General features: G+C 44.5%; 1 protein-coding gene across 4 annotated transcripts in view; it reads left to right on the forward strand.

The window, feature by feature from the left end:
- HDAC8 (histone deacetylase 8) overlaps positions 1-19673 on the forward strand; it is a 111064-nt gene that overhangs the window by 50934 nt on the left and 40457 nt on the right. For all 4 annotated transcript variants that reach the window (XR_006274489.1, XM_038415087.2, XM_038415085.2 and 1 more), the window contains 2 exons: positions 12929-13101; positions 14956-15050. Coding sequence is in view for 3 of the 4 variants with exons in the window: in XM_038415087.2 (XP_038271015.2) it covers positions 12929-13101; positions 14956-15050 (268 nt within the window). In the remaining variant the exon portion in view is untranslated. The remainder of the gene's footprint in view (positions 1-12928; positions 13102-14955; positions 15051-19673) is intronic.

Here is a 19673-nt window from a genome sequence, read left to right on the forward strand (position 1 = left end):
GAGTCTGATGCTGCTTTGAAATGGTGTGTCCTGGTGGTGATGAGCGTGAGGATGTTGAGTTGCTTGAAAACCAGAAGAGGAAGTTTGGGAAAGATTTCTTTCCGGGTATGCTCCCCATCAAATATGGGTTGTAATTGTTTGATACCCCATATGGGTTCTAATGTGGGTTGATAGGTAACAACTGGGGGTGTGGAGTCTGTGTGTGTGTGGAGCAGTACTGTATTGCATCAGGTTCTCCTGGGGTATTTGGGTGGCCTGTTCCATGATGTGTTTGTGAGGGGTTCAGTCACAGAGACTCCCCTCGAGACTGTCACTCGATGAGCTGGGATACCACTGAGAACAATCCTCCTGCCAGAACATGCACCCCTCCACTCCTGTCTTGCTGAGTTAGACACTCCAGTCAGCTCCAGCACAGACCCAGAGGTTGGGCCATGCCTCTCTGCAGTTCACTGAAACTGAGATTTACTCAGTCCAAGGGCTTCTCAGTTAACAGGGACTTCCCCAGCACCCAGTGTTCAGTCTTTCTGGGAGCCTGAACCCCAAATAAATCCACTTTACTCTGTATAAAGCTTATACAGGGTAAATTCATAAATTGTCTACCCTCTATAACACTAATAGAGAGATATGCACAGCTATTTGCTCCCACAGGTATTAATCGCTTACTCTGGGTTTAATAATAAACAAAAGTGATTTTATTAAGTATAAAAAGGAGGATTTAAGTGGTTTCAAGTAATAACAGACAGAACAAAGTAACTCACCAAGCAAAATAAAGCAAAAACACGCAAGTCTAAGCCTAATACATTAAGAAACTGATTACAGGTAATATCTCATCTTCAAAGATGTTCCAATAAGCTTCTTTCACAGACTAGATTCCTTCCTAGTTTGGGCCCAATCCTTTCCCCTGGTACAGTCCTTGTTAGTTCCAGCAGACATCTCAGGTGGTAAGCAGGGGTTTTCTCATGACTGGCAGCCTCCTTTGTCCTGCTCTACCCCCTTTTATAGCTTTGGCACAAGGCTGGAATCTTTTGTCTCTCTGGGTCCCCACCCCTTTTTCTAAACAGAAAAGTACCAGATTTAAGATGGATTTCATTATCAGGTGACATGGTCGCGTGTCACTGTAAGACCCCTAGTCTCCATTCTCCATGGGCTGGCCCACACGTACACAGGAAGGCTTTCAAGTAACTAAGGCCATTTACAACTGATTGTTTCTGGAGCATCCTTAATGGTCTCCACTTAATATATTTGCATCAGTGATACAAGTTTATATCTTATTCTCCTAACTCCAGATATAGAAATAATACATGTAAACAAATAGGGTGAACACACTTAGTGGATTACAAGCTTTCTCATGACACCATACAAGGGGGTATTTATCCTAAAGCATATTCCAGTTATGTCATATTCATAAGCATATTTCCATAAAGCACATGGAATGCAACATCACAGTGTTGATCTGCTTCTCTGATGGAATGTGCTTGTTTGGTGAGGGCGGTTTTCAGTGTGTTAAGGTGTGTACCCCAGACTTTCTCCTCAGAGAATATTCTGTGGTGTCTGAGTGCCTGGCTGTAGAGAACAGCTTTCTTGAGGTGTCTGGGTCAGTTGAAGTAAGTGTGGTGATCTGTGGAGTTCTTGTATATAAGAACATATGTATATGTTCTTATATCTATAGAGTTTCATTGTTGAAGCTGATTGTGATATCCAGGAAGTTGATGCTAATGTGGGTGTGTTCTAGAGCGAGTTTGATGGATGGATGGTGGTAGTTGAATTGTGGTGGAAATCTGAGGGCATTTAGGTTGTCTGTCTAGTGGATGAAAATATCATTGTTCTATTGTTGGTTTTATGATGCATTTTCCAGAAATTCTTCTTCAGGGTGGCCCATGAAGAGGTTGACATATTGTGGAACCATCCTAGTACCCAGGCTGTTTCCATGGAAAGTTCCCACAGACTAGGCCTATGTCTACATTTAAACTTGTGCTGCTGTAGTGCGTCAGTGTAGACACTCATTACAGCGATGTGAGGGGGTTTTCCCATCACTGTACTCAATTCACCTCCCTCGGAGGCAGTAGCTAGGTTGACAGAAGAATTGTGTCAGTGTCTACACCAGGAGTTAGGTTGGCTTAACTAGGTTGCTCAGTGGTGTTTTTTTTCCACACCCCTGAGTAACATAGCTGGGTCAACCTAACTCTTTAGTGTAAACCTGGCCTAAGACATACAACTCAAAGCAGCACCAGACCTTGTCAGAACAATAGATGCAAAACCTGCAGACATATCTCCACTGCTATGATGATCTATACCTCCCACAACACATCTTTCAAGAGGCAGGATATTAGACTAGAAGAACCAGAGTCCTACATGTGGCTGTCACAACATGTGAGTGAGTGTGAAACCTCACAACATGAGTGACACCAGACAATCACTACGGTCTCAAATGAATTCACAAAGGAAAATGATAAAAGACAAGAACAACCTACCCTGAATGGGCAAATACATTTCACAGAGCGATCACTCTATATCCAACCTCTGAGTCCTCATCCTCAAAAGAAACCTGCATGACATCTTCAAAAGATGAGCCTGGGAACTTAAATTCATAATTCTGGCTGAATGCTAAAAAAAACATGAATTTAACAGATTTCAGAGTAGCAGCCGTGTTAGTCTGTATTCGCAAAAAAGGAAAGGAGTACTTATGGCACCTTAGAGACTAACATTTATTTGAGCATAAGCTTTCGTGAGCTACAGCTCACTTCATCAGATGCATTCGGTGGAAAATACAGTGGGGAGATTTATATACACACAGAGAGAACATGAAACAATGGGTTTTATCATACACACTGTAAGGAGAGTGATCAACAGAGAGGCTGGTTTTATGGTTCATTACACCAGTTTGTCACTCACCTTACTATCTCCTAGCCCTTAATTGCCCATTTTAAGTGGTCTCCGACAGCATGTGTGAATCTGTCCCACCTTGTATTTAGCTTAGACACTCAGGTTACTTTCTCTAGATCTAAGGTAGAGCTCTGTGTGCTCAAAACTTGTCCTTTCCACCAACAGAAGTTTGTACAATAAAAGACATTTTACTTACCTCATCTGTAACTTATCACATGGCTAGTGGTCCTGATTCACTTTGCACAAGTGAAAATGGAGCCAGGTGGGGAGAATTGGGCTCTCCCCTCCAAGTGTGGTATGTGTTCATAATATAAACATAACTGTGTAAAATACAAAGTAATACTTAAATAGATACATGCCTCCAGGATTTAAATTCTCAGAGATTATTTCCCAGAGCCCCGCCCCCTCCAGCCCCATTTGGGGACTCTGGGCTTCAGCTGCAGGCGGAGGGTCTTAGAGCTTTAGCCCCAAAGGAGGGAGGTTCGGGGGCTCAGGATTTAGTCCCGTGGAGGTGGGGTGGTGCCCTGGCTTGGGGCTTCAGCCCCATGGCAGGCGCACCAGGGCTCCCGTGGGTTTGAAAATATTTTCCGGAGCTCTGCTTCAGTAGGCTCCAGTTGAATTGAAGACCTGCATACTTCTGCTGTTGTATTGCAAAGCTATGTGATAAACTGCATTTATCCTGCACCTTTGATCACCTCCACCAGCTCTTTACCCATGAATCCTATCTCATCCTGGACTGCTTATCCTTTCCTGTGCCTAGGCATAGATTTGCCATGAGATTGAGAGTGTCTGGAAACATCCAGATTACAGACACTTAATGTAGACCATGAGCATTATGGGTCTGAAATTGACTGATCCCATATGCCAAACTGTTGCTAACGGATGCAGAAGGTGGCTGCTGCTCCTGTTAACTGTGATGCACATTGAAATGTAGAATGACTAAAAGAACAAGCATGGTACCCTGTGCCCATTCAAAGATAATCTGTTTTCAAGGCTTTCCATGAAATAATGTTGGGATTAGGCAGGAGCCACACCTGTTGCTGCTGTGAAGAGAGGAGACGTGCTAATACAGACAAGAAACGGCCAGCTGAAATGAAGTGACCAGGCAGCCTGATTTTTATGCCTGACCTGTTTTAAACACACTTTTTATCATTATTATTTCTCAAGTTATTGTCCCAAGCAAAACCACTGCGCTTCTCCAGTTAGCCTGGCTCCTCCACTCTTCAGTCCCTGTCATCTTACTCAACACACCTGATAACCAGGACTTCCATCAGTCAGGAGGTGGAGGGAGGGCTTCTAGAAAGCTCCCCTGAGACCTCAGAATAAAGCTAATGACAGGCCAGGCTTTGAAAGCAACTGTGGAGCATGTGGGAGGGAAATGGAGGATCTCTATTTAGAAGAGTCCAAATTCAGGACCTGGACATCAGGATGGGGTACAAGCAATGCAGCTCCCATAAAGAGAGAGGTTTATTCAGGGTGCAGACCCAACAGGTAGGAATGGAAGCACTGCTTGAATGCTGGACTGGGCGCCTGTTTGGGGGGTAGTCTTGGAAGGTCAGGTGCCTACGCTTGTAGGAGTTGCACCCAGCAAAGCACCTGCAACAATTGCAAGATGGCTGGTCCACCTTGCTCGGCCAGACTCTGTAAAGTTGACATGATTAAAAATATACTGCCCTGCAAAAATAACGGCTGCAACAATGGTAAGATTTGCACCTAAACCCTACAGAGACCACAGCATTTGAAATGAGGGCTGAAAACCCAGACCCAAGCTTTCATTTCTTTCTGGCTTGAACACAGGTCCTGGTTCTAATGGGGGACTTCAGTCATCCTGACATCTGCTGGGAGAACAATACAGCAGTGCATAGACAATCCAGGAAGTTTTTGGAGAGTGTTGGGGACAACTTTCTGGTGCAACTACTGGAGGAACCAGCCAGGGGCCATTCTCCTCTTGACCTGCTGCTTACAAACAGGGAAGAATTGGTAGGGGAAGTAGAAAGGATGGCAACCTGGGCAGCAGTACCATGAGATGGTTGAGTTCAGGATCCTCACAAAAGGAAGAAAGGAGTGTAGCAAATATGGACCCTGGACTTCAGAAAAGCAGACTTTGACTCCGTTAAGGAACTGATCGGTAGGATCCCCTGGGAGGCTAAAATGAGGGGGAAAGAAATCCAGGAAAGCTGGCTGTATTTTAAAAAAGCCTTATTGAGGGCGCAGGAGCAAACCATCCCAATGTGCAGAAAATAGCAAATATGGCAGGCGACCAGCTTGACTTAACAGTGAAATCTTCGGTGAGCTTAAACACAAAAAGGAAGCTTACAAGAAGTGGAAACTTGATCAGATGACTAGGAAGGAGTATAAAAATATTGCTCAAGCATGCAGGGGTGTAATCAGGAAGGCCAAAACACAACTGGACTTGCAGCTAGGAAGGGATGTGCAGGGTAACAAGAAGGGTTTCTACAGGTATGTTAGCAACAAGAAAAAGGTCAAGGAAAGTATGGTACCCTTAATGAATGGGGGGGGAGGGCAACCTAGTGACAGATGATGTGGAAAAAGCTGAAGTACTCAATGCTTTTTATGCCTCGGTCTTCACAGACAAGGTCAGCTCCCACCCTGCTGTCCTGGGCAACACAGTATGGGGAGCAGGTGAGCAGCCCTAGGTGGTGAAAGAACAGGTTAAGGACTATTCAGAAAAGCTGGACATGCGCAAATCCATGGGTCCAGCTCTAATGCATCTGAGGGTGCTGAGGGAATTGGCTGATGTGATTGCAGAGCCATTGGCCATTATCTTTGAAAACTGGTTGGATTTGGGGGAAGGTCCCAGACGACTGGAAAAAGGAAAATATAGTGACCATCTTTAATAAAGAAAAGAAGGAGAATCCAGGGAACTATAGACTGGTTAGCCTCACCTCAGTCTGTGGAAAAATCATGGAGCTGGTCCTCAAGGAAACCATTTTGAAGCACTTAAAGGAGAGGAAGCTGATCAGGAACATTCAACATGGATTCACCAAGGGCAAGTCATGCCTGACCAACCTGATTGCCTTCTCTGATGAGCATAGATATGGGGAAAGCAGTGGATGTGATATATCTCGACTTTAGCAAAGCTTTTGGTATGGTCTCCCACAGTATTCTTGCCAGCAAGTTAAAAAGTATGGATTGGATGAATGGAGTATAAGATGGATAGAAAGCTGGCTAGATTGTCAGGCTCAACAGGTAGTGATCAACGGCTCAATGTCTAGTTGGCAGCCAGTATCAAGCAGAGTGCCCCAGGGGTCAGTACTGGGGCCGGTTTTGTTCAACATTTTTATTAATGATCTGGATGATGGGATAGATTGCACCCTCAACAAGTTCACAGACGACACTAAGCTGGTGGGAGAGGTAGATACATTGGAGGGTAGGGATAGGGTCCAGAGTGACCTAGAGAAATTGGAAGATTGGGCCAAAAGAAATCTGATGAGGTTTATTAAGGACAAGTGAAAAGAAAAGGAGTACTTGTGGCACCTTAGAAACTAACAAATTTATTAGAGCATAAGCTTTCGTGAGCTACAGCTCACTTCATCGGATGCATTAGAGTCCTGCACTTAGGACAGAAGACTCCCATGTACTGCTACAGGCTGAGGACTGCTAAGCAGCAGTTCTGCAGAAAAAGACCTGGGGATTACAGTGGATGACAAGCTGGATATGAGTCAGCAGTGTGCTTTTGTTGCCAAAAAGGCTAATGGCATATTGGGCTGCGTTAGTAGGAGCATTGCTAGCAGATCGAGGGAAGTGAATATTCCCCTCTGTTTGGCACTGGTGAGACCACACCTGGAGTATTGTATCCAGTTTTGGGCCCCCTACTGCAGAAAGGATGTAGACAAATTGGAAAGAGTCCAGCGGAGGGCAACAAAAATGATCAGGGGGCCGGGGCACATGACTTACGAGGAGAGACTGAGGGAACTGGGCTTGTTTAGTCTGCAGAAGAGAAGAGTGAGGGGGAATTTAATAGTAGCCTTCAGTTACCTGAAGGGGGTTTCCAAAGAGGATGGAGCTAGGCTGTTCTCAGTGTTCTGTTCTCAGAACAGAGGATGGAGCTAGACTGTTCTCAGTCTCAAGTTGCAGTGGGGGAGGTCTAGGTTGGATATTGGAAACACTATTTCACTAGGAGGGTGGTGAAGCACTGGAATGGGTTACCTAGGGAGGTGGTGGAATCTCCATCCTTAGAGGTTTTTAAGGCCCGGTTTAACAAAGCCCTAGCTGGGATGATTTAGTTGGGGATTGGTCCTGCTTTGAGCAGGGGATTGACCTCCTGAGGTCTCTTCAAACCCTAATCTTCTATGAATCTATGATTTTTGGGACTTTTGTGCTGGTGGAAAGTGCCTGTTTGACAGCAGTAGAGCCTGAAATCCTCTAGGCATCAATATAAGCAAACTGGAATGTGATGGGCTCAAGTACAGCCAGGACCTCAAGTCCGGTTGCCAGGCAAGAAAAGGAGATGGTCCCAATTCCTTTGTAAGCAAAATGAGCTTTGTTTACGAATGTGACTGTTGTCACAGTATGTCCAGTGCAAACTCTGGCTTTTCTCTGAACCTAGTGAGCTTGGCTACACTGAATGACTGCCCCATCCAGAATGACTGTGGCCAAAAACTAAAATGTGCTTCCCAAACCAGTGTTCTTGTAGAGGAATGTTAGTTGCATCCCACACTGCACTTTGGGGAGAGATCATAAATGGTTAACAGTGTGTGGTAGGGAGCGCAAGGGGCACTCGGCAACTAGAAGATGAATCTGATAAATGGACAAGCTGAACATGGAAATTATCCATTTTTTTTGCTTTTGGGTGCCTGGGACAGCTTCATTTTCAAGGCTGTTCCTAGCCTGCATCACAAGATGCATGAGGTTCTCCCCAGAGACCTATTCAGTTTGCTTCCCCCTGCATGGCAGAGAACACTCCTAGGGATGAGAAGAGAAAGCCCATTCTCCATGTGGTCCATTCTGAAAAGACTGGAGACGGCCTGGAAAATGTGTCAGTAGTGAGGGTGTTCTGTGATGTAGTCATCTGCCTGCCTGTAACAGGGCTGAGACCACCAGTGTGCTTCCCATACAGCCTATTGAACAGCCTTCAGATGATGATTTGGCTATTACTGGCTGGAGCTGGATTGTGGCTGATGGATTGCTATGCATAGGTGTTGCAGAGCTCTCCAGGCAGTAAAAGGTCTTTCATACCAGTGACCTGCATTAAAAGAGCCTCATGGGCAGATTTCAGCCTTAAGTCTTTGGGATTTTGAGAGGGAAGGAGAATCAGGACAAGGATGCCTTTGTTTAATCTGGAAAGGAATGGATGTCATCTGTAAGGACAGAGAGAACAGGCTGAGTGGGGAGAGAGGCAGAATCTGTTACCGTTGAATGCTGTGGTTGTTGGGAAGGAGAACGGATTTGGGGGGTGGTAGTTTGGTGGTTTTGGGACACAGTTTCATGAAGGCTAGGGGACTATTCCCTAACTTGTTTTTCGAAGGTCAAGGGAAATGCTTGAAGAGGAGCCCAAACTTAGGGAGCTCTTCCAGATTTTTCAAAACCACAGGCCATACTGAGATTCACCCATGACTAGCTAAGAGAAGGTTTGAATGCCTCCAGTCCTTCCCTGTGCCTGTGTGATCACTAATGAGTGTAATCAAGGCTAGATAACATTTTGGCTTCCATTCTGTTTTCAGTCAAGAAACTAGAGTGGTTGGCTTTCACATCCCACCCCAACACAAATCCACCCTCTCTTCTCAGCTGCACTCCAGTCAGGAGGCTCCATTCTTCTGACCTTTCAGTATGTAACAAAGGGGTACTTATGCTTCTGCCACTTCCTTGTTTTGAGTGAATTTAGAGCTGATGAAAGATGCTGGCCTGACAGCCCTGGGGACTGAGGGCCTCTGTTCAGCTACACAAAGCACAGCACAGGCAATGGCATCTTCTCCCCATATGCTGACCTGATGGGGTTTAATCAGTTAGCTGACACAATGCTGAACCCAGTTTGTCCTCGTCTACACTGCCCACTAAGCTATGGTCATCGTTGTCACCTCGCTTGATTGTCCACAGTCATGGTCAGGCATGATAGAATCCTGTGAGATAAACTCCTAGAGTGTTGGGCTGACTGGATGATCTCTGGCCACCTGGAGTTGGTTTCTGTTACATTCTTGCATAGCTTGAAGTTTAGCCTGTTTTCCAAATCTGGCACCAGTATCAGAGGTTGCCTAGAGAAGAAATTCTCCCAGCATGTAGATGGAGCTGACTGCAGAGCAGCAATTCTCATCTCTTCCCAGATCAGTAAAAAGAGTTACTCCATCCTTGAGTATGGGGCTGAATTATCAACAGAGATTCCAGGAGCTTAGGCAGTATTGATGTTTGTTGTTTAGGTAAGGTCTGCAAAGTGCTTTAAAAATGAAAAGTACTGTTTAGGGTGAGTGTTGAAGTTAAAAACTTTGTATATTGTCAGTGAAAGGGTCAGAGCAGCCTGCAGGGATACTTCACTGTCCTAACTGGGAGCCTTTGCTGAGAAATGTTGGGAAGACTTGGGACCTGGATTGGTCCTGTGTGGCTGGAAACCTCTTGCATGTGTCCAGGCTAGTTCTTTTCGGAATGAAGGGAATAATCACAGGGCTTGTGTGGTAGCAATTCTTGTCTTCTGTGGAAGTGGTGGATTCTGCTGCAAGAAGAGAATGTCCCCTAGATGAGGCAGGATTAAGGAGACCCAGACCTGTGCAAATGTTTACAGGTTCCATTGGGAGCTGTCGTTGGCGCTGGAGAGCTCTCACAAAATTGCCCATCAATATGTGTATCTTGGAAAGTGGCTATTGGCAGAAATTTCAGCCCCTCTGACATTGGATCTAATGGCCTTAGACCTTCCCATTCTTCTCTAGCAAGAGGCAAACATTCCACTGGACATGACGTTTCACATGTGCCTGCTCTTTGCTAATGGAGCCTTGAGGAATGCAAAGTGCCTTGTTAGGAGAGAGCAAGCTGTTTGAGGTAGCCAGAAACTAGTGTCTATCTAACAGAAGTAGAGAACCTCAGCAGAGGGGAGTGTCCTGGGGAAAGGTCAGTTGGGATAGTCGCACACAGGGATGAGAGCAGTGGGGTGAACAAGCTCTAGGAGTTAGGAGGCCAATGTGGAGGCAGCATCCCTAGCCCTGGGGAAGGAAATGACTTGCAGCACTCTACATTGACCACTGTGCTCTCTCCCCCCACACCTCCTCCACACACATGCTCCCCAGACAACTGAAGGAGCAGCAGTCATAGGTTTAAATGAACCCTTGCAGGAGGGAAGATTACTACAGTGTGGGGCCCTTCAGCAGAAGGTTGGGAATAGTGTGGGCCACTCGAGTGTGATAAGAAATCTGGTTGAGACATTGTTTATGCAAACAGACAAACATCAGTCTCCTGGCACGTCCTCCCCAGAATGCTGGTGTTACTCTTGGGAGCTTGTCCAGGAGAGAATACACATCCTGGGTGGTGTGTTTGAGGTTAGCTCTGGATTGACAACTCAGGGGACTGAACTATATTATCAAGAGTATAATTGTAGCACAGGCAATTGCAGTACAAATTTCTCCCTAACCCCAGTCGTTATTATCAAGCCCTCAAAGAGCCTCCGTTAGTGACAAGAGAGGAGTCTGGCTTCCAGAGGCCATCCAGTTCTTGGTCTCCCTTCTGAGCCTGCCAGCCATGGGGCCTAGCTGAGTGTTAATTATGAGGGTGGGGTTTTGTTTACCTGTTCAATTATCACCTAAATTGTGATTCTTCTCTTCCTCTTGTCAGCCCCCCCCCACCTCCTCTCATGCTGTCTACCAGTTAGCTCTTGGATGGTAGCAACTCTTGGTCATACCTGCCCTGAGCTGGCTCTGGAGCGGTGGTCTGCTGTAAAGTTGAAGAATCCATATCCTATTGCTAATCTCCTAAGACATCCACTCTCTCCAGACTGTACCGTAGTGACTTTCCCATTTGTGCAGCTCTGCTTGCTAAAAGCATCTGAACCTGAGTCAGCCATGCTGTACAGATCATGTTTCCTGGTTACCTACCAAATTTGAGATGGGCACCTCATGTGTTTAGAAGGAAGTTACTAATATGCTGTAGCCTGATGCACTCCCTACATCCCTTCCCTTTGGCAGGCGTACAAAACCTCAAACCTATGACTTGCTGGCTGGGTGCGGTCAGCTATCTCCTGAAACACCCTGATGTGGCAAGTGATATCTTAAGTTCGAGTAGTTTCACATCATGTTTGTCAGGTAGAGACTTACAAATTATTAGAGTTCCTACAAAATACAAAGACTTGACTGTCTCATGTTATTGATCAGTGAAAATCCCCAGCGTGTAGCAAAAATTGTGCCAGGCAAATAGATCACATGTGATCCTTGTATCATAGAAGCAAAAAAAGTACAATGCCAAGGTTAGCAATGCCCTTTGTGACTGTATGGGGAGGTGCAGTGTTTACTAATATAGTTTAGATCCTGTCTGCTGCTCACAAGAAAAAAGAACTCAAGGTTGTTGTTTTTTTGATGAGGGAGTGAAAGCTCCTCTTTCAGGTTATTAATCTGCTAAAATCGTCATTTTCCTCTTTTTATACCAATTCCTACTTCCCTGAGAAGTCCTGGGCCCTTGGGCCAAGGTCTCAGCACATATGGGGGATCTTTAGGGTGTACTGCCCTCCTCCAACACTTCTCAGCACTCTGCAGATGTTAAGTTTGGGGTATTTTCATAGGTTTGAAAGTACATTGTATATTCATTGTACATTCTGTCTGTGTAATATTTATTGTGTGTGTGTATTTATTCCTGTTTTAACAGCCATAAGGCTATTAAAGATCCCATGGCATGTAGTAAGATTAGGAGTGTTAGATTTAGTTTCCCTCCCAAATTCTGTGTGGGTAATTACCTACTATTTACCTCTGCAATCAGACATGGATCCAGCTCTTCCCTTCCTATGCTAAAATATTACTGTGTAGATACCATATTATTGACTATTATTAATGAATGAACACTGGACACTGCTGCACACTTAAACATTTGCTGCATTTCTCCCAGAAGTGGGTGCACTTCAGGGCTTTTCTACACGGCAATGTAGTGTGCAACAAGGGTATGAGTGTACAATTATAGAATCATAGAATATCAGGGTTGGAAGGGACCTCAGGAGATCATGTACAGCTCACTAGCCTGCCGTGCGCTAAATTGCCATGTGGACCGTGCTGCTGCACACTTAAAGATCCATAGCAGTACATCAGAGTGCACTCCAGAACAGTTAGTGTGCAGTAGCAGGGTCTGCATGGCCAGTTAGTGTGCTGTAGACTTACACCCCAGCTTGGCACGAACTAAGTCATGAACTAAGCCCTCACTGGTGAGTGAAGTAATGCTTTTACCTGAAGCTCATAAACCCAGTGCCTTGGTCCTGCAGACACTTGTGCACACAAATAACTTTGAGCTCAGTGGGACTGCTCACATGTGTAAAGTTACTTAGGCGAGTAAGTGTTAGTACAACTGAGGCTGAAGTTTCGCTAATGTTTGGGATATGTCTGGATGAACGTCGTGTAAATGTAAGATCATTATCACATAGGAGTTGTTACCTGTAACCAGCTCTCTGATTTGTCACATTGTTTTATGTTTATGTATCAAGTGAGATCTGGGTTCATTTTTCTGTTTGCCGAGGTGGAAGTGTTTTTTTTCCCCAGAAATGTGGGCTAAGAGTGGTCTCTGGACCACAGGTCTGGAACCTCTGGCCTGGATCTTTGTTGGTACTGCAAAATATGGTACTGCAAAATCACTTCCCATTTTCTTACTGTTTTTAGGCCCTTTTAGTGTGCAGTGTGACTGAAGAGCAGAGTCCAGGTCTACCATGCCTGCCATAACTTTGACCAAAGTGGCATTCTGGGAAATAAGAAAGTACTTCTCTGCTCAGAATGTAAAGCCTAGCAAGTGATTGGAAAGGCAAAGTAACAGTGTGCTGTAGCTGGCTGAAATGGCCTGCACATATCACACTGTCTCAATGTTCCATGGAGGTGTGGCCATTTTGGGGAACTCCGTTTTGTTTTATTGCATGCAGTGTGTTGAAGGAGGTGTACATGGCATTCAACCCGGAAGCAGTAGTTCTGCAGCTGGGAGCGGATACGATAGCCGGGGACCCCATGTGTTCATTTAACATGACTCCAGTGGGGATTGGCAAGTGTCTGAAGTACATTCTCCAATGGCAGCTGGCTACTCTCATCCTGGGAGGAGGTAAGTGCATGAGAGGCTTATTCTGCTGTTCAAGTAACAGGTTAATATGGTTTGCTCCCCTGAGGCTGCTCTTTGAAAGTGAGCCCCTCTGCTTCTGAAAGCGGCATCATTTGAGAAGGGCAGCTGAAGAAATTGAGCATGCATAGCATAAGGGGGCACTGTATAGCTGATGCAGTGCTATTTGTACACAGACTTCAACTCTTTGGTACCAACAAGTCCAAGTCTCAATTCCTGATGCCGAGATCATGGGTTAAAGGTTGCTTGGCCCCTCCAGAGATCAGAAGCTGTTAACCCCAGTGACCTCTAACCCTGTCTGCTCAATGCCAGCTTTGAGTCCCAGCTCTCGTGATCTACACTGTGGGGCTTCCCTTTAAAAGTAAACATAATGCTCCCAGACCTACCTTGGGCATCTGGCAATGAATTATCTCGTTTGGATTCAGGCAGCATTTGAATTTTTATTGACTTTTTTCACAATAAAGCAGAATTTTGATACCCAATGGAAGCCCTTTGAGTGCGTTTTCGCTTGTAGCACATTCTGCCACTTGATATTACTAGCTGTTTGTCCAGTGGATGGGAAATAAGCAATTCCGTGTCAACAAAATGGGGTGATGGGGGAGCACTTTGTCCCAGGAAATCTCCTCAGCTTCTTTTGGAAGATGCCTTACCCACAGCATCAGCTGTTTGAGTAGCAGCTATCATTTTGGGGGCTAGGTTGTATCATTTAAGGGATATCATCAGGTACAATAGATTGTGCCTAAAATTTGACCTAGCTATTGCTAGTTGTATTGTGAATGTTCTGTGTTAAAACCAGCTGTGAGCGTGAGGAGGAGAGGCACAGAGAATTTTGTTTTATCTACCACTTCTTTTGTCAAGAAATGAGGAAAACTAGCCACAGTCTTAGGGAAAAATAACAAAACTGAGTATCCCCGATGACTCTGTTCTCAGCAGGGAGATTGATGTTTGCCAGAAGGCAAGGGGGGAGAGAGTTTGTGAAACTGTTTTCAATCTCCCAAAGTGGAGTTTTGATTAAGTTACTCTTCATTTCTTATAAGAACTCCTCAACGTTTCTGACCGTTATTTAAATGGAAGGAGTCTCCTTGCACAAAGTAAGGACGTCAGCAGTGCTGACTGCAAACAGATGGATGATTTTGACTAGCTGAGCCCCAGAATGAGCCCTACTTGGGAGTTTGTGTTAATTTGGGGCTGCTCAGATGCTGAATCTACTCACAGGTTGTTTCACCACTTTAATTGGCTTCATATTTTGATCACTACTTTTAAATAAGAGTAAATTCTCCTCCAGAGGGATTCTTACTCAGAAGGTGGCACCGATGGAAATTTTATCAGCAAATGATCAGGGTTGCTTATCCTTGATTTCATATTGGGTCATAAGCTAAGCTTAAAAGTGAGATCCCAAACTACAGTACCTGATTAGTCTGCTCTGCTCCACTCACGTTAACTCCTTCCATGCTGAGCCTGAGCGTCTTCCTCCTCACCAGATCACCTTAGGAAATCTTGACCCTTGGAGTCAAAGGCTTGCAGGTATCTCTTGAAGCCAGATCTGGAGGAGTGGATGATATTGCATGTGCAATTGCTGAGATGACCTGTGGGTTCAATTTTGCAAGTCTCCCTTCTTAGTACAGGTGATTAACTGCTTTAACTTAGCCCTATACATCCAACAGGTGCAAAATACAGTTACTGTGCATGACTTTGGAAGACCAAATAAAAAGCCTTATTCATATGCATTGCAGATATAAAGTCTCTTGCTTCTCAACAATGCATTCCTTTCATTAAAACTGTCTCTCTCATTCTCTCTCCCTCTTCCCTTCCTAATTTCACTATTCTTGCTGGAGACAGGAGGCTATAACCTTGCCAACACAGCCCGCTGCTGGACATACTTGACTGGGGTCATCCTGGGGAGAACGCTATCCTCCGAGATCCCAGATCACGAGGTAAGGCTCTGACAAACCATCCCTTCTCCTAGAATGAGAGCTGAGTCATTCCACCTAATCAAAACGACATCCTTGCCACTCAATACTGTTTTGTTGAGAGACGCTCCTGTAACAATAACACACTGTCCCAGCAGCATAGTGGGCTCTTGTTCCCAAAACCCGAGACCATCTGTATCTTTTTACAAGAGATCTTGGAAGCCAGTCGGTTTCAGAGAGGGGTTCACCTGTTTGCACAAAGAGCTCTTTGGGACATGCACATATTTTCACCAGAAAAAAGCAAGCCCTCTCTCAAGTTAAATTTAGCCTTGTTTTCCCTGGATTTATAGAAAGTTCCAGATGCAGCTTCCAAACTGTACCAACTGCTGCTATTCCAAAGGGTCATGTGGTCAGGTGTTGTTCTTTTAACACAAGCTATCTTGAAATGCATGATCTCAACAATGATATCCTAAAGTGTTAAACAGGGCAAGGGGATCAGCTGAAACAAATGCTGTCTAGATAAAATTTTGCACATCCCAATCTGTTTGCTGAACCCAGATAACTAGGTGTTTCTTCCCAAGCCACATGCCTCAGTGCTCTTCCGTTCCTACATCAAAGTTCAGTGCTAGCAACCCTACCAAAACAAATCAGTGTGTTCAACCCAGCCCTACAATAACAGCACAGTACTTGGCACCTCTGTAGTGCCTTTCGTCTTGAGGATCTAACCAGTATGCGTAGAATGAGGTAAAGAGCAAATGCATGGAGAGGAAATGGATTTCAGAGTCAAACTTGACAAAGGTGATTAGCAATTATAAGGCTTATGAAGCCTTTTTAAATGTGAACCTCTGATCACAGTTGGGGAACATTTGAGTGAACCTTGAGTATACATGGAGAGGAAATAAGGTACTATTTCAGGAATTAACAGGTATTGGTCATTATCTTTTTTTCTTGTTAATCTGAATATTCAGCATTTAATGATTTCTAAACAGTACTGAGGGATTAGTGTAATGCAGAAATGAAACAGTTGGAGGATGTTTCTATGCATATAACGTTGCGTCATTTGGCTCCAGGCCTTATGACTTCTTAATCTGAACAAGTTTGGCCAGGGGATGGGTTTTGAAAAGGGGGGTGCTTTGCCTGCAAGGTAGGATTGCTCTGAGTTTAGGGTGTGAAATTGGCCTGGCCAGACCAGATCAGCAGCAGATTCCTGTTGCAGCATTACAGTGCTTGTAATTTTCAAGGGTTGAGATGAAGTTGATGTTCAAAGAGCTGTCTTGAATACATGTTCCCAGGTGGGTGTGCTTGATCTAGGAGGTGACCCTAGATCACAGTGTTTGGAGAGGCATGGGATCTGGAGGAGGAGTTGCATTGGCTGCCCAGCAGACATGCCCATTCCAGTTGTAGAGCCACCAGCTCAGCTTAAGAATTCTAAGCAGGTTTTCTGCAGCAAATTCTTTGATCTCAATGCCTGCCAGGACCATCATGTGTGACTGTCAGATCATGAAAAGGATGGTAGTAAAGGAATCTCTACATTTCAGTGTGGTGTGTCCACCAACTGGTTCAGACAACAAAACAGCTGTTGATGGACAGAAGAAGTGTAGAATCTGTTTCTTTGTAAACTGTGTTTCCAAATCTAAGACCCTAGAAATGATCATAGTGTGAAGGTGCACTGATCCTTCTGGTCTGATAGCCCTGCTAACATATCAGTACTTCTACCTTCTTACATCCTATATCCCAAGTTCAGCTATTTCTCCTTAATGCTTTCTGACACTCTGTATTCATGTCTCCTCTCATACTGTCCCCGGTGCCCAGAACAGCCTCTCTTTCTGGACATGAAGTGGTTTCCCTCTCTGCTTAAAGCCCACTCCAATGACCTAGGTTTCCATTGCCAATCAGCTGAGGCAGCTTTCTTTGTATTGCACCATTTATACTGTAAACTGTTCAGGCCAAGGAACGTGACCATGATGCCTTATTTAAATGCCAGGTAAATTGGCTGAAAAATCATGAATAAAGCTATGAAACACCTAGATGAACAGAGCATAGAGTGAAAGGATTTACTTTTGCAGAAACTGTGGCTTAACTCCATCAATCTATTAGAATACACTTGTGTGTCATCAAAATAGTGGATAAAGTTGAGTCAGTTACATTTGTTTGGATTTTTAAATTTACTTTTAAAAAGCTTTTGACAAAGTCCCTCACAAGAAGCTATTAAAGAAAGATGAAGTACTGTCATCGGTCAAATGTTGGCTGAGATGATGAAACCAATGTGAAGAAATGGTCCATCGTCATCATGTAAAAGGCTAGCAGCAGCATGCCTGCCACAAGGTCACATACCAAGACCCCTTTTATTGTAATATCTGTAATGATCTAGAAAAAGGGGGTGAGCAATAAATTGACAAAATTTGTAGGTGACATAATTATTTAGGTTAATTGAAACCAGAGAAGACCAAAGAGCTGCAGAAAGACCTAACCAGGCTAAGTGAATGATCAATACAATGCATTTGTCAACAATGAGTTTCAGCTACCAAAGTGATGTACAATGAGTCATTCCAACTATTCCTTGCCTACACATAATAACACAGGAAAAAGACTTGGGCATCTCTATGGCTTGCTGAATGAAAGTATTTGCTCAGTTGTATAGCAGGGCCAACGAAGTAAATAAAGTTAGGATGATATTGAAAATGTTTAGAATCAGGGATACTGCGTTCAGTTATGGTCTCCTCCATCTCAAAAAGAGTAGAAATGGAGGGGTCCAGAGTTGTTCCATCAATGTGGTTAGAGGACTGGGAAGAGATCAAATGATTGGGTCAGTTTAGGGATTTGATGAATATGAGGGGAGATGCAGATGGGAAGAGAGAAAGAGATTCTGTATATTGATTCTTTCTGGGAGGTGTTCTGAGATCATGGTGATGGGCATCATGTAAGGACCTAAGTAGAGCCATGATTACATTAAGTAGGATAAACTTAATGGGTATGAAACCATTTGGCTTCAGAACACAAATTGACCACTCAATGACAGAGGTCAAGTAAGAAAAGTTCCCCATGGTCAGGTTTATTCCATAATTGTCTGCTACAGGGTTTCTTGCACTTTCTTCCAAAGGGTTTGACACATGCCGCTGCTGAAGACAGGATTGTTGATTATAGTGCAGTTCCTATGTAATTTGTAAAGTTCCATGCATGTCCTATGGCTGTCTGGTATAAGTAAATCTCTTATATTGGAATAGACCAATGAGCCAGCTAGCCTGCTAGTATCCTCTCTCTGAGAATGGCCAATCCTGGATGCTTCAGAGGAACGAATTCTTTAAAAAGTGCATCTATTTGTGTGATGCTATCTGGGAGGGAGGGTGAGTGTGATCAGCTAGGAATCAGTTTTTTGCCCTGAAGCATGAAGATTGAGAGCCCTGATTTTTATTCTCACTAGACGGCAGATGCTGTTTTTCATATAAATGCATAATCCTGTTTTGAAACTGTAAGCAGTTTGCATCAATAATATCCTGCAGCCCAGAGCTCCCCAGGCTAATGATGATATTTCCTTTGCAAGGATTTCCTTTTTCAGTTTTTAAATATACTTTCCAGTTCTCCCCATCAGAGATTGCATGTGTTTCTAGCTCTTGAACTATAACCAAGAGCAACAATTTCTGCAACTGACGGTCTTGACAAGAAGTCTGAAAGATTTTGTTTGTTTTCTTAACATCACCCGCCCACTTTCCACCTCTCCCTGCTGAACAGGATCATTTGCAGATTGACACTAAACTGGGAGGAGTGGTAGATACGCTGAAGGGTAGGGATAGGATACAGAGGGACCTAGACAAATTAGAGGATTGGGCCAAAAGAAATCCGATGAGGGTCAACAAGGACAAGTGCAGAGTCCTGCATTTAGGATGGAAGAATCCCATGCACTGCTACAGACTAGGGACCGAGTGGCTAGGTAGCAGTTCTGCAGAAAAGGACCTAGGGATTACAGTGGACAAGAAGCTGAATATGAGTCAACAGTGTGCCTTTGTTGCCAAGAAGGCTCATGGCATTTTGGGCTGTATAAGTGGGAGCATTGCCAGCAGATCGAGGGATGTGATCGTTCCCCTCTATTTGGCATTGGTGAGGCCTCATCTGGAGTACTGTGTCCAGTTTTGGGCCCCACACTACAAGAAGGTTGTGGAAAAATTGGAAAGAGTCCAGCGGAGGGCAACAAAAATGATTAGGGGGCTGGAGCACATGACTTATGAGGAGAGGTTGAGGGAACTGGGCTTATTTAGTCTGCAGAAAAGAAGAATGAGGGGGGATTTGATAGCTGCTTTCAACTACCTGAAAGGGGGTTCCAAAGAGGATGGATCTAGACTGTTCTCAGTGATACCAGATGACAGAACCAGGAGTAATGGTCTCAAGTTGCAGTGGGGGAGGTTTAGGTTGGATATTGGAAAAACTTTTTCACTAGGAGAGTGGTGAAGCACTAGAATGGGTTACCTAGGGAGGTGGTGGAATCTCCTGCCTTAGAGGTTTTTATGGCCCTGCTTGACAAAGCCCTGGCTGGGATGATTTAGTTGGGGATTGGTCCTGCTTTGAGCAGGGGGTTGGACTAGATGATATCCTGAGGTCCCTTCCAACCCTGATATTCTGTGATTCCAAAACGCTGAGCATAGTATTTATTTG

Source organism: Dermochelys coriacea, chromosome 9 (genome assembly GCF_009764565.3).
Source record: "Dermochelys coriacea isolate rDerCor1 chromosome 9, rDerCor1.pri.v4, whole genome shotgun sequence".
Classification (NCBI taxonomy): Eukaryota; Metazoa; Chordata; order Testudines; family Dermochelyidae; genus Dermochelys; species Dermochelys coriacea.